The sequence below is a fragment of the Peromyscus leucopus genome, chromosome 20 (assembly GCF_004664715.2).
Source record: "Peromyscus leucopus breed LL Stock chromosome 20, UCI_PerLeu_2.1, whole genome shotgun sequence".
In the NCBI taxonomy this organism is placed as follows: Eukaryota; Metazoa; Chordata; class Mammalia; order Rodentia; family Cricetidae; genus Peromyscus; species Peromyscus leucopus.
Window position 1 is genome coordinate 35,379,524 of NC_051080.1, and position 14,438 is coordinate 35,393,961.

The window sequence follows — 14,438 nt, forward strand, 5'->3', positions numbered from 1 at the left end:
CCCCGAGTTCTAGAAAGGTTGTTTTCCTTGAGAACCCATCCTCCCACACCTACCCTGTACCCCGGCTTCCTTGGGCCACCTCCACTCCTGGTTCGAACAGCACATGGCCAATCACAGCAGAGCAGCTCTCTGACAGACAGCTGGTTGAAGGCGGGCCCAAGACAAGCTGGTCCAATCAGAGCAGCCCTTCCTCAGAACTTTGCCTGGGGCAGAGTCTATGCCTGAACTTAAACCTCAGAGGATCAACCCCCAAGAGTGTTTGAAAATGAGCCTGCCAGCAGCAGGCAGAGCCAGAGTGGACAGGAAGGCATCATTTGAACCCCTCCGCACGCCTTGATCAAGCTGCGCACGCCTTGATCAAGCTGCGCCTGAAGTCACAGCAGTTCCAACTCCAATCGATACATTTATTTTCTGCATAAGCAAGAGAACTGTGTTTTCTGTCTGCAGTGGTTCAGGTCCTGGCTGGCAGGGTGAGGTGGACAGTCCCAAGAAAATACAGCTCAGGACCCTTTGAATAGAACAGGAAGTCTTGAGAGACGGAAGGGGTGGGCTGAGCCCCTCACTTGACTGGGCACCCAAGAGGTTTACAGAAATGGATTTGTTTTGGGTTTTTCTGAAAAAGGAGAACAGAGGAGCAGACTCATGCATCTCTCCCTTTGATTCAGGGAAGGAGATCACTCCAACAAGGCAGACCAGGAGCATTGGAGCAAGAGAGCCTGTCCTTAGAGACATGATGGCAGGCATATGGGAACCAGAGGCTTCAAGAGGGGAGTTAAAAAGGCCTGGGGCAGGTGGGTATATGATGCCATATGACATGAGGATGGATGGCTGAGTCTTGGGGCTCCCCTCTGGCCCCTGGGAACACAGGAGCATTCCAGGTAGGGTGTGGCCTATCAACATCCTCCCAACCCCAGGGGACTCCATTGAGGATATAGGCAGGTTCTGCAGCTATCTGGGAAGAAAGACCACAAGGAGGGACGACATGTCCCATCAGCACATCGTTGGGCTTCGGTGGGGACCCTGGAGGGTCAAGACCATCAGGGTGGGAGAGCTGGGGTGAGACCTGGAAGGGACGTAGGAAAAGGTCAATGTTAGGGACAGACCGAAGCCCCAACTCAGGGCCATCCAGGCCCGTGGCTGCTCCCAACCTCTGCCTTCCCCAGGGCTGCCCCCTACATATCCTGCGGTGGGTATTGTTGGGGTTCTCTGGTTCCTTTAGGCTTTTGTGGCAAGGACTGGCTGAGTGAGAGCCTGGCAGGCCCTGTGTCCTGGCTTGGGTCACTGGGCAGGTTCTGGCTTCCTTGGGCTGTGTCTATCAGGGAAGGAGCTCTACAGACAATGATGAAGAAGAGGGGAAACTGAGGCTGCCTTGATACCCATGGCCCTCTCTGTCTTAGTCTAATGTTACTCTCAGTGACCTAAGGCCCAGGCCCAGGGGCCGGGTGCCCTTCCAGCAGCAGAGGAGAGGTGTGTACCCCTAGAGCAGGCTGCAGGGACGCTTCTGCTGTCGTGTGGGCTGTGGGCACAGGACGGCCCGGATGGCCTCATCGAAGACAGTCTTCAAGCCGCGCTGGGTGAGTGCAGAACATTCCAGATACTTCACTGAATCTGAGGAGGGACAGCAAGAGAGCAGGGACCTGAGTCACGGAGAAGCTGTGTCATCTGGAGCGGGGAGCTGCCTCTGTGTACCCCATCTTCCTCCTGTAGGACTCGGTAGGGAAGGTGGAGGCCCCAGGGCAGGCCAGACTCTCTAAGACACAAGGCCCTTCGTTTGGAAGGTGTCCTTCCCATGAAAGGACAGGACCTGCTTCCGTGACCAAATCTCCCAGCATGTCACCCAGGCCTTCCTCATGGAGCTGACACCTCTGAGCAGATCTGAGGACACCCCAATCCGTCTGTCATTTAGTCACACCCCAACTTTGAGGAAACCAAGGCTAACAGAGCCTGTGGGGCCTGCCTGCCCCAGGGTAGCTCAGTGAAGAGAAGAAAACAGAGAGTCCTTCTGAGCCCTCAGAGGACAGACCCCTGGGAGGAGTCCACATGACTTCCCATCCCCTGCAACCTGAACACAGAGCCCAGCTGCAGAGGGGCTGGGAGATTTCAGAGTCCTGAGGAAGGGAAGGGGAAGGAAGGGAGCCCCATGCCCTTGCTGGTGCCCTCTGCTCTTCTCTCTGGGGCAGGAACTTCTGACAGCCGTGAGGAAACAGTGACCCTCCTACCCCAGTGACCTGCAAGGCCCAGAGCAGAGCAGTCACGGGTCCGAAAGTGCAGAGCAGGGAAGAGGGGGTCCCCACTGGAGGGGAAGCCCCCAATGCAGGGCGTGGGAGACAGACCAGTCACGGCAGCAGGGAGGAAATGGAGCTTCAGGGAGCAGGACACCGTTGGTCACACCAGGGTCTCTCCTGTCCTTGGTATGTTCCCAAGGTACCCTCTTCACACCGAGAAGATGAAGCCAGGATCCTGTCCTGGCCTCTGGCCATTTATTCCAGAGATGGCTCGGAGCAAGGGCTCCTGGCCTTTGCCCCTTGAGGCTCCCCATCCCTGTGGCCAATAGTGAGGCACTCTGAACCCAGGTTCCTGGGGCTTAAGCTGGGACATTCTCACAGTAGCTGGAAGGGAGGGGACTCTCAGCTCCTCACAGAGGATGAAACAGCCTCACGGAGAAGAGGAGTCATAGGCAGGAGGACACACACACACACACACACACACACACACACACACACACACTCACACTAGGAAACTAAGGCCCAGAAAGCAGGAGCCAGAAATCCCAGACCTCCCAGCCAATCACGGATGCAGCGAGGAACAGATCCCATCTACAGAGCCCTGTCACGGAGTGCACACATTTTTAAGGGGAAGAAGTTTGGTCAGAGAGGCTGGGGCAGGTGGTTTGCACAAATGGGAGGCTAGCCTAGGCTACACAGTGAGATGAGCAAGGGTTTAGGAGAGGAGGAGAGAGGAGGGGAGGGGGAGGGGAGACAGATAACCTTGGCTGGCGAAGCGTCTCTCTCTGTCGTGGGCAGTAATCGATGCAGTGAAAGATTGGTCAACATGCAGAGTCAGTGACTACTGAGTGCTCAGTACTAAAGGGGACACATATATCAACCCCACCCCACCCTGAGGCTCAGGGAACGTGAAGGAAGATGGAGCAGGAAGAGTCAGGCTGGCATCGAGTGCTGTGAAATATCGTCATCGTCTGGATGTGACATGGGCAGTGCACCTGTGAAATCCCAGCAGCTGTGGTCACCAGTGAGAGACCTGTGCAAGGTCAAAGCCAAGGTCAGTCGGCACTCCAGCGGGCAGCAGCCCCCATTGGATTCGGTGGGACACACACACACACACACACACACACACACACACATGCGCGCGCGCACACACACATATGCACACGCACACGCATGCACGCGCGTGCACACAAAATCATGCACGCACACACACACACAAAATCATGCGTACACACACATACACACACACACACACACACACACACACGCAGGACACAAAAGGAAGATGAACATGTGTCAGGTGTCTGGAGAGAGTGAGGGGATCGTTCAGGGTAGATATGATCAAGACACACTATTTACTACTATGAAATTGTCTAGGAATAAATAAAAACGTCCCATTTTAAAAAGACATATAAAGGGGAGAGTGGGGGGGCAGCCTTCTCTCACTCTCTGCTCCCTTGCGGTGGGCTGTGGCCAGCTGCCTCAGGATCCTGCAGCCATGTCATCCCCACATGAGGGACTGTACCTTGAGAGGTGGGGGAGCAATCCTAATGCACCCCCACATCCATGCAGACCAGTCTGGAAACAAGCTGGTTATGAAGAGAAAGCTGGAGGACATCCCTAGCGTGGACGAGGCTAGAGCAGAGGGCCCAGGGTGAAGCAGCAGAGAGGCCCCTGGGAAGGCAGCCCTGACAACCAGCTAGTCACAGGAAGACTGCGGTTTCTCTTCCTGTGAAGAGCCCCTCCCTCTGTTTCCTGCAGAGGAAGAGGTGCAGGGCTGGGTGGAGGCCAGACCTAGCTGGTAGCTGCCTCACGAGGACACCATGGGAGAGGCCAGACCCAGAGTTAGGTCTCCTGGGGATGGAGAGCTCAGTTAGGGCAACGTGTTCCCACTCACCCAGCCAGCAACCCACTTGCATGCTTTCAGTCACAGCCACCACCTCCCCAGCGGGGTGACCTTGAAAGGTCAAGTCTCCTCTGCCTGGCTTTTGGAAGCAAAGAATGACTGGTAGAGAATCGGGATGAGTCGGGGAAGGGAGGTGAAGGCCAGGCACAAAGGAAGGAGTCACCCTTCAAATTCCCAGCAGGGACGCCTTCTCCAGGAAGCCTTCCAGAGACACTCCAACTTGGCTTGGCTGCCTATGTTCCAGGCAGTTCCAGAAATGGGCTGTGCCTCCCATTTCTGCTTCAATCTCTTCCCATCAATCCCTCAATTCAAGGTCTACACCTGGCTGACACCGTGACCAGCTAACACAGAATCCCCCGTGCGGTGCTGCTCTGGGGACGTGTGAGCCAACTCACTTCACCCAGACCCCCAACATGGCAGAAGCCATCGCTACTGCCATACCTTCCCGACCGAGAGCCACAAGCACAGAGAGGCTGAGTGACCAGCCCGAGGTCACACAGCTGGTACAATGGTTCGGAGCACAGCCAGAGCTTGGCCGCACAGCATCGCCCTAGGACAAGGCTGTGTCCAGGACCCCCAGCCCCCAGCCTCCCCCTTCTCCGAGCTCCAGCTCCATACCAATATCCTTGGCCAGCGCCAGGCCCTGTGGGTAGGTGATGGGAGCCAGCTTCTTCTCCTTCAGCTTCTCAATGGTGTCCTTGTCGTCTCGCAGGTCCAGCTTGGTACCCACCAGGATGATGGGGGTGCTGGGGCAGTGGTGTCGTACCTCAGGGAACCACTGGCAGGGGGAGGGGAGAGTGAGGGAGAGCAGAGGAGAGTGGGACACAGAGGCCCAAGGCGGCAGGCGAAGGGAGGAAGCGGCCCCCAGAGGAGGGTCACAGGGCACAGCAGGATCTGAGCAGGGGTGCGGGGGGGGGGTGCGGGGGGGGGGGGGGAAGGGGCAAGATATTTTTTTTTTTTTGAGATAGGAGTTAAGAGAGGTTGTGTGTTGATAAGAGGGGGCACGAGACTGGGCAGGGAGAGGGACAGAGGGACAGGGAACAGAGACGGGGGGGGGGGGGGGGGAACGCTTCCTGTCCTGGCCCTCCCTCATCGGCCCTGTGTGGCTCTAGTGGTCCTCTGCCCTGGGTTCTCCTAATCTAGAGAAGACCGTAACAGCTCACCCCACCTTCCCTCGGTGCCACCCACATGTGTCCCCCAGCTCACTTGAGGCTCACCTTGGCTCTGACGTTCTCATAGGAGGCCGGGCTGACGAGCGAGAAGCAGATGAGGAACACATCCTGGAGGCAGGGGCAGGGCAGGGTCAGTAAGAGGGAGACCCCGAGAGTCCTGTGTGCCCAGCCCCCACCCCCCACCCCCTACCCCGCCATGCTCTGTGTGGCCGTCTACCTGGCAGTCTGACACTCTCTTTGCCATTGTGGGTAGGGAGCCCAGATCTGGGGACCCGGAAGTCACAGAGCCACCTGCAGCGGGTCCCCGCCCACCCCAGACCGGGCACACTGGCCTGGCTGCTCACACGGACCCTAGCAGTGTCTGCCTGCTACGCACTGAGAAAGGCTGGCGTCTCGGGGTGTGGATACTGGGGGCAGCGGGGCTGGGGGAGCACCCTAGCTCTGCCCCACAGGCCTCAGAGGGAGACTCGGGGTTGAGCAGGCACAGCGGGGCCGAAGGTCATGGGCAGCAGATGGAACGGGAGCAAGCCCTGGAGCACAAAGAGGCACGCACCGTCTGGGGGTAGGAGAGAGGCCGGAGGCGGTCATAGTCCTCCTGGCCTGCGGTGTCCCACAGCCCCAGGTTCACAGGCTTACTGTCCACCATCACATTGGCCGAATAGTTGTCAAACCTGTGGGAAGCAGGAAGGACGAGGTCAGCCTCAAACCCAGAGCCCAGCCAGGGCTTCCAGCACGGGCCAAGGTTGCTCTCCTCAGAGTGATACCATTAGCTCAAAGTCACACAGCATTGTGCAGCTGGCTGCTTTCCCAACTGATGGGTACTACTAAGAACATCTTTTTTGTTGTTTATTTGTTTGTTTATCGAGACAGGCAGGGTTTCTTTGTATAGGTTTTGGTGCCTGTCCTGGACCTCGCTCTGTAGACCAGGCTGGCCTCGAACTCACAGAGATCCACCTGGCTCTGCCTCCCAAGTGCTGGGATTCAAGGCGTGCGCCACCACCGCCCGGCTACTAAGAACATCTTAAATACAAGCAAACAAAGAGGGACATGTGTCTTGGTCATTTTTCTGCCTCCTCTTGTCCTCAGGAGAGGTGACTGCTGGGTTGTGCCGTATCCCCTCCCAGGTTGATGAGCATGAACGTTCCCTTCCTCCTGTGCTGGACACCTAGATGATGACACAGCGCCCGCTGAGTGACTGACAGCTGGCCCCTCATTTAAGCTGGGTCCCTCTGAAGCAAACCCTGAGTGAAGGAGGCAGTGGGGGAGGGGCGCGTTTGGGAGGTAACTCCAGGAAGCTGTCAGAGGGGAACAGGAAGAAGACAGGAAGTGATAACAGCCGATCCAGGTGCTAGCCAGCTGCTGCCCTGCCAGGGCTGTCTGGGAGATGAAGGGACCATGTCCTCAGCCTCCTGGAAGGGCAGGAAGCTGCAGGCGATCTACCATCTCACTCCTGTGATGAGTGGCTGTGCTAGGACCACTTCTAGAGGACAGACAGACAGACATCCGTCGGGAGCCTGTAGATGTGTGCCTGGGCCTTGTACCGGTGTGGGCCAGACACTGGACCAGGACCCCACTGAGCAAGTGTTGGGACAGGGAACCCTTGGAAGTCCTGGGAGGGTTCAACCCAGTACTCCCTGCTGAGTGGAGGGGTCTCCAGGAGGTAAAACCCCACTACTCACACCCCTAGAGGAAAGAAACAGGTTTGTAGGTTGGGGGGGGGGGCGGAACCAGGATCAGAGGAGTGTCACGACCCACACGAGGCCACACAGCCAGTGAGTGACCAACCGCGGGGAGGGGCTGTGTCCAGCAGGCTCACTGCACTCTGCCACAGCTGTGCCTCCAGGGACACCTTCATTGCCTACCTCTGGGGGCTAAGGATCACCTGACCTCCTGAGCTCAAACATGCACCCACTCCTTGTCTCAAGACCTGGTCCACTGGGACCTCAAGCTCCCAGCTTGCGCATCTGCTCTTCCCTCACATGGCCTGTCTCTTGAAGTTGCCTACGCTGACACCTGGGGAAATGTTCCTCCCATCCTAAAATACCGCCTCCCAACTTCCTCAGGACTCTGTGTCGCTCTCTGGAACAACCCCAGGGAGGCTTTCCTGCCTCAGCCAGGTCAGCCCCACTAACAACACTCCTTCAAGGGAGGGGGACCCAGCTTGTTCCTTTCTGCCCTGAGGCCAGGCCAGGATAGATGGCTGGTCCATAGTAGGTCTGCTGTGTACCTATTCTGGGAACCACCCTGTGGGTCTTGGAAGAAACTTTTTGGGAGGCAAGGCTGGCCAAGGTAGGTAGGCAGGTGCCTGGGCTATTTGGGGCCCTGACAAGCTGGAGATATCATGACCTTCTTCTTCCCAAGATGCCTTGCAGCGAAGGCATCTGTCTCTTGGGATCCCCTGGGCTCTCAGGGCATCTTGGAGGAGGTGGGGAATGGCCAGGACCTTTAAAAGCACACCCACACACACACACACCAGTGCCTGCTCTGGACCAGATAGAAGGGGCAGTGCTATGGGTATGAGGCCTTGAAGTCTCACGTGACCCAGGAGACTGGTGAAGAAATGGAAGCCCCAGGAAGTCAAGAGTCTTTACAAGATCAATCAGCCCGTACGCATGGGGAGTGACTTCATGCACTGCTCTTCCTATGGCATCCGTTGGGAGCAAGACAATGAACAGCTGGAGGGTTGGTTGAGTCCAGGAGAGCTGCCTATACTTAGGGGTCGGGGTTTACCCAGACCTGGCTGTATGGCTCAGGGACACTCAATCCCTTCTCAGAACCTCACTCCCTTCCCCATTGCTGGGGTCATTAATGGGCTGCAAGTGAGGTGGAAAATATTCTCATCATCCCACCGGGAGACACGGAGGGTCCCCACCCAGCCTCTCCCCAGAGGACAAGCTGCTGAGTTCAAGCAACAGCCAGAGACATAACGCATGCTTTGACTGTATCACACTTCCCCTTCCCTAGAAGCCTTTCATATGCATCACTGTGGTCACTGTGACCCCCTTTTTCTAGATATGAGAAGTAGGCTCATGGGTAGGGGTGGATTTACCCAAGATGTCCCCGCTGGTAGGTGGCAGGGCCAGGCGTCCGGACTTGTTACTCAGTTTGGAAATGCCCCCCGTGGTGAGCACAGCTATGGGGCATGTCATAAGACGGTGAGGATGGCAGAGATAATTTTCGCCTAACCTGGTGCTCTGTGGCCTAGCCTCTGGCTACAGGCCACACCCATAAAATGGAGTAGAAATGTGCAAGGAACTGCACACCTCGGGTCACCTGACCACTACCCAAGAAGGATGGATGGCACAGTCAAGGAACTAAGAGGCCATGATGAGTCCATGGTTTGGAGTCTTGGGGACATGGAAGGCCTGGCCAGGTAGGCAGGGTGAGGATCGCTTGAGTCTTGGAGCCCTGGTGTCAGAGCAGCTGAGGGAAGGCGGGATTGACCCTACTGAGTCACCAGAGCCGGGGTCACCAAGGAAAGCACAGATTAAGTCCCATGTGACCTTATTTCACGGTGAGCTCTTCCCTATGGAGCTGAGCCTGCAGATCCACCCCACAGCAGGACAGAGCAGGCTCCATCCACGACCAGGGTGTTCTGCCCACCAGCAGCAGCAGCAATGTGATGTTCTAGAAACCGGTACTCTGTTCTAGAATCAGGAGTAGGCTAGCTAGCTACACCAGGCCCCAGCCCTGAAGAGTTCTCGACCAGGTAGGACATAAAATGGGAGGAAGAGAGGGAGGGGACAGGTTGCTGCAGACCAGGAACGCTGTCAGGAAGGGAAGCATGCTCTGGCTCTCCCTGTAGGAGATCAGGGATTCGAGAGAGGCCAGGAATTATGGGCTGGACTGAACACCTGGAGGAGATTGACAAATGAGGTAGAACTTGGCAGGGGCGTGCGGGGCAGTGCTGATACCTCTTCTATTGGGTTTTAAGCATAAAAGGGATCCACCTGAGGGACTCAGGCCAGGTTGTGGCTCTGCCTAAATTCTGCTTTTAAAAGTTCATCTAGGGAAAAAAAAAATTTTTTTTCAAATGAAAAGGTTTGCCTAGGGACTGGTAAGCTCTGCACCACATAAAACCAGATGTGGGGATGCACACCTGTAGCCCAGAGGTGGAGGCAGGAGGATCAGGAGTTCAAGGTCATCTTCATCCACATAGTGAGTTTAGACTAGTCAGCCTAGACTACAAAACAAATGAACAAAAGGAACCCCACAAAATTTACCTGGAACCTGGCTGTTGGGGAGACTGAGACAGGAGGATAGCTAGAAGCTAGAGGCCAGCCTGGGCTGTACAGTAAATTCTAGGTCAGTCAGGGCTATAGTATATACCCTACCACAAAAAATGAAAAGAAAAAAAAAAGTCCAAGTTTATGTAGGCTTTCGTTGGACAGAGTCACGAGGTGGCCAGGATGGGAGCCCTTGTGGCCGTGCCTGAAGGCATGGGGCTGCTGTCATGCATGCCTCTGTGCCCTTGGCACGCCACACAGAACCATTCTTGGGCAGATGTTGTCATCTGAGAATATGTGTGCCAACCTTGTTGGCTATTCATTCATCTCTGGGAGTAACCCCAGCAGCAGCTGGCATGAGCTGCCACCCACACAGCGGTCCAGGGGGGTCATTGGGGGCGGACCTGCGGGCCCTCGGCACTTGGCCCGCTGGCCAACGGTGAAGTTCTCAGAACACCAAAGCCTCTGGCCTTCACCTCCCAGCTCCTCACAGAGAAGCTGCTACACAAGGCACAGGGCCTGTCTCTTGTGGAAAGGGAAACTGAGGCTTGTGGGCTCAGAGGGAACGTGATCGCTTTGAAATCCTTGAGCAGCGGGGTCCTCCACCATAGCCAGGGCAAGTAAAGACAGGGTAGGGTCTTGGCTCGGGGACAAGGGCACTGTCAACACACCCTGGTGACAGTGGCCTTCACCAGATCCCCTTTGCTCCTGTTCCTGCTCAGGTCTAGCCTCAGCCCTCTCCAACTTCCAAGCCTTAGAAGCCTGATGGCAAGAGTCATTCCCACTCTGTGCAGAACTCATAACAGGATACAACTGGGCAGAAAGCGGTGTCCAGCTGCCTGCCTACCCAGCCTCTCTGGCTGTCCTTTGCTGAGCCCCCCCCCCAGCTAAGCCAGGTGTCAGAGACAGATGAACCCCTGTTCTAGAAAGGGAGCCCCACAGGCACATAGAGGATGTGGAGTGGAGCCTCGGTTTGGTATTAGCGGGCTTGGTGGCTCCTCTGATGGCGGGAAGACTTTGGGCCCTAAGCACTGTCCCTTTATGCTCCAGGCAGGGCTCCCATGAAGATAAAAATAAGGGCTTCAGAGAGGCTCTGAAGGCAGACAGGCTGAGTGGCCCTGTGGGACAAGCCCCTTAACTGCTATGAGCCATCAGGATATTGTAACACCCTCTTGCCTTAAGGACCCAATGCAATCACGAGTGTAACATCCTGTGCCCGGCCACCAAACTGAAGGCTGTCCAACTAGATGTTAGAGTGACGGTTCCCCGGGCCTTGTCACTTTGAAGCACATATGTCATGTATAAGACCTTGTGGATATTACCCTGGGTCAACCACCCTGTAGAGAAGGTGGGGAGACCCAAGAAAAACACATGACTCCCTGCCCACCACAGGCTCATGAACTTGGGAGAGATCCGGCAAAGTCCCCTGGGGAATGGCAGGCCTGTAGGCTGGATCAAAGGCTTCCAGGAGGGCCTGGAGGATAAACATGAGGGTGAGACAGGAAACTGCCACAGGCATGGGAAGAGCTGGTGCAAAGGCCCTGTGGCAGATATACTTAAGGAGTGTTGGTCTAAAAGGCAACACAGAGGGTAACATTCTCTAAGACGGGAGACTGAAGAGGCTGAAATCTGTACAAGGAGCTGGGGAGCTCCTCTGTGAGTGGTGGGGTGCCCTGGGTCCCTTGGTATCATGTGGCAGCCGGTGGCAACCTCCTGCACCAGAAAACAGGCCTCCCACAGATTGCGGCTGGCACAGCCCCACCCCAGCAATTTGGTTCCCTGCCTCTACTGCTGTCTAAGTTTCTGGAGTTCTCCTCCTCCCTCACCTCCATGCTCCATCTTCACCCCACTTTCTCCTCCTGGCCGGCTCGAAGGGCATCTTCCCTCCTGCCTTTTACAACTTCCCATCCCACGGTCCCTCTTCCTTCTGGAGCCTCTGCCTCCCTGTCATAAGTCACTGCACTGCCAGCTGGATCACAGGCCAGCTTCCCCAAGACGGAGAGTCTCTCTAGCTTTACTGTCCTGCTTGGCCTCAGGGGTCCAAAGGGGACAGCCCCAAGAAGTGCCTGGGGCACGCGGTACTCACACAGTGGGGATGTATTCTCCGGGGAAGGCATTGGTGGTGTAGCTGATGAGAAGGCATGTCTTGCCCACGGCTCTGAAAGACAAGAGACAGAAAGCAGAAGAGACCAAGGTCACGGGCTGTGCCTGACACAAGAGGAGACCGGAGCCCTCTGCCCAGGCTCCCATCTCCGGGCCTCAGTCTCCCAATTCCAGACACTGCATGGCCGTGTCCTCAGCCCCGCTGCGGTACCCATAAACACCCTGACCTCGGTCCTGGCCATGGGTCTGGGCCATGCGTCCAGGGAGAACTGGGGACCTGTCCATGCCCCAGTGTGCTGGGTGCAGGTGATGGATGCAGACAGCCAGGGGGCAGAGGGGAGGACCCTGGAGACCTGGACAAGGCTGTCACACACCTGGGCTCAGATCCCGGCTCCACCATCTGCCATCGACACAGCTTTGGCAAGTCACCTAAGCTCCTTGTACCTCAGTTTCCCCACCTAGATAACGAGGACAAGCCCATCTTCCGCGGGAATTAAGTGATACCCCTAAGACACTGAGCCCAGTGCCGTGGGTGTCACAACAACCAATGACTGTTAGGGAATGCCTGTAGCCTTACAGAGTACGGAGCTTTTCAGCCAGAGGGGCCTCGGTTCAAATACTCTGCACTCTAAGGCAGGTTACTTAACTTCTCTGAGCTTCCATCTTCCCACGTATAAAATGAGCTCTGTGATGGTAGGTAGGGTTCGTGGGAAGAGAAATCAGACAGAGGTCCATGACCCAGTGACCGCACACGGTAAGCAACAGAGAAACGGGACCAGTAGAGATGACCACCATCTAGGCCGTCTGTTTCCCTGACAATCCAGGAGGCCACCAGGTCACTCAGCAGGAAGCTGAGAGGCCAGAGGGACAGCTCTGGGCCTTCCCCAGCTCTGTTCCGTTAGGTCACTTCCCACTGCCCTGCCTTCCTTCCCCTACAGGCTGCCCTCAGGCCCCAGGCTGCCACCAAGGTAACTTTGAACGAGTAGAACCATTGACTTCCGGCCACCCCCCCCTCCCCTCCCCCCAGAGCAGACACAAAGCAGAAGTGAGCAAGACAGCTGCGGCAGATAACGGCTGGCAGCCACAGTGATAAAGTCAGCTGAGCAGGAGATGATAGCCTTTGCCCCCAGCGAGACCAGCAGAGCCCAAGAGTGGCCTTGGGACCCAAGTCAGGACCAGCCTCAAGGCCTCAGCCACTTCCCCCTTTCGAACTGAAGCTGTGCATCTTGAACATGTCAGGGTGGACCTGGCAGGACCCCAGGATATACCTGAGGACTGCACCCGAATGTGCTGGAATATATGAGAAACTGACCCACTCACGGCACAAGGAGGAGACTGAGTTCCTGGGTCGTGATAGCCTGTGGTCCCAAGATCTGACGGTGTACATGAACCCTCAGCTGGGGTGCAGCCGGTCTGCCCCCTGGAAGTCCCCACAATGCTATTTCACCTTCCTCCTTCCCTTATACTGGCCTCCACGCTCCCCCTGGCTCCTCACTGACATCCCCTCACATCCTCCACACCACATGGAGTGGAGTCACTCTAGAGACAGGACAACCAGGAACCTGTCTCAAGCGACCCCAGCCCACCCCGGGGGGCAGAGAGCTTGGCCCAGATGGCTAGATAAGAGTCAGAAAGAGTGGAAATTCTCGGGAGTCCCCCAGCAGCAGCAAGTCGGTCAGGTCAGCTGGAGAACAAAGGTCCAAAGGTCAAGTCCCTGTTTTTTTTTTTCCTATCTCACACCTGCACCCTAAATGGGAACCTGATTCCGGGGGGCCCCAATGGAAGCCTTGCCCCAGCTCTCAGGGTACAGGCAAGGAACAGCACCCCACCCACAGTCCCAAGCCCTCTACCCAGGTGGCTTCCGGGGTAGGGGTGGGCTGAGGACAGAAGAGCAGTCCAGGCCCACCCCAAATGCTCCTCGTGAGCCCTAGGAGAGGAAGTGACTATCCCCAGGACCTCCTGGGAGCCCTGAACCTGTGAGTATGCCAGGGAGGGTCTCGGCGACATCCTGGTAGGGGGTGGGAGACAACTCAGCCCGGCACTTACCCATCACCCACCACCACACACTTGATGGCCTGCATCGCATCCGAGACCCAGCAGCCAGGGATGACACTTGGGGGCCAGGAGCGTTGCTGTGGACACCAGCGGTACGGTACGGAGTGGCTGGGAGGTGCCCCACAGTGAGGAGCAACACCCCAGCTCAGGAGGCAGGAGGAAACGGAAGAGGAACTTACCCAAGCTGCTGCCCCAGAGCCTTGAGGGGGTGGAGCATGCGGTCTGGAAGAGGACCTGGGGCCCCTCAGGTGCTAGGTTGGGCCCTGGCCACCCATGGGCACCTGACCCAGTCTCCAACAGGAACCCGGGCACCCTCTGGGCTTGGAGGTTCACCTCCTGACCTAGGGCAGGGCCAGAATTGATCTCTAAGAATCTGTATCCTCCCAGAAGTCAGTTGGCCTAAATCCTAAGTGTAAGCACTTAAATGAGTACCTACTATGTGTCAGGCATTGTGTTGGGGGCTGGTGACTCTAAAAGGCAGGAAGCCAGGCTGTCCTGGAGTTCCTACTCTGTACGGAAGGCCAGCTGCATCACAGGAGCCATGAGCAAGGCAAGAGGAGGCATGGGCCATGGGAGAGCTGCAGTGACCTCGGAGTCACCAGCAGGGAGAGCTGGTGGCTGTGCAATGTGATGTCCAACAGAGGGTGACCAGAGGGTGTTGCCAGAGCAGAGGCCACTGTGAAGATAAAAGGCAAAGGAGGGGGGGGGGAGAGAGAAGAGAGAAGAGAGAAGGAAGAGGAGATGAGGGGAG

At 56.7% G+C, this 14,438-nt stretch overlaps 1 protein-coding gene across 1 annotated transcript; it reads right to left on the bottom strand.

Moving 5' to 3' along the window:
- Positions 1–383: 383 nt before the first annotated feature.
- Positions 384–13,858, bottom strand: Rac2 (Rac family small GTPase 2). Its single transcript, XM_028871084.2, has 7 exons — positions 13,679–13,858; positions 11,616–11,687; positions 5,857–5,974; positions 5,349–5,411; positions 4,750–4,909; positions 1,476–1,608; positions 384–1,063 (listed from the first exon to the last, which is right to left on the bottom strand). Exons 1-6 carry the CDS (start codon positions 13,711–13,713, stop codon positions 1,478–1,480), a joined length of 579 nt encoding a protein of 192 aa, XP_028726917.1. The 5' UTR covers positions 13,714–13,858; the 3' UTR covers positions 384–1,063; positions 1,476–1,477.
- Positions 13,859–14,438: the final 580 nt, after the last annotated feature.

Bases quoted from the DNA above. Each gene is read 5' to 3' on its own strand.
- Rac2 (XM_028871084.2), bottom strand. From the start codon at position 13,713: ATGCAGGCCATCAAGTGTGTGGTGGTGGGTGATGG. The intron at 5,975-11,615 runs GTGAGTACCGCG...TGCTTCCCACAG, and splicing joins GGAGAATACATCCCCACTGT to GTTTGACAACTATTCGGCCA. The intron at 5,412-5,856 runs GTGCGTGCCTCT...CCCTGCCTCCAG, and splicing joins CTCTCTCCTACCCCCAGACG to GATGTGTTCCTCATCTGCTT.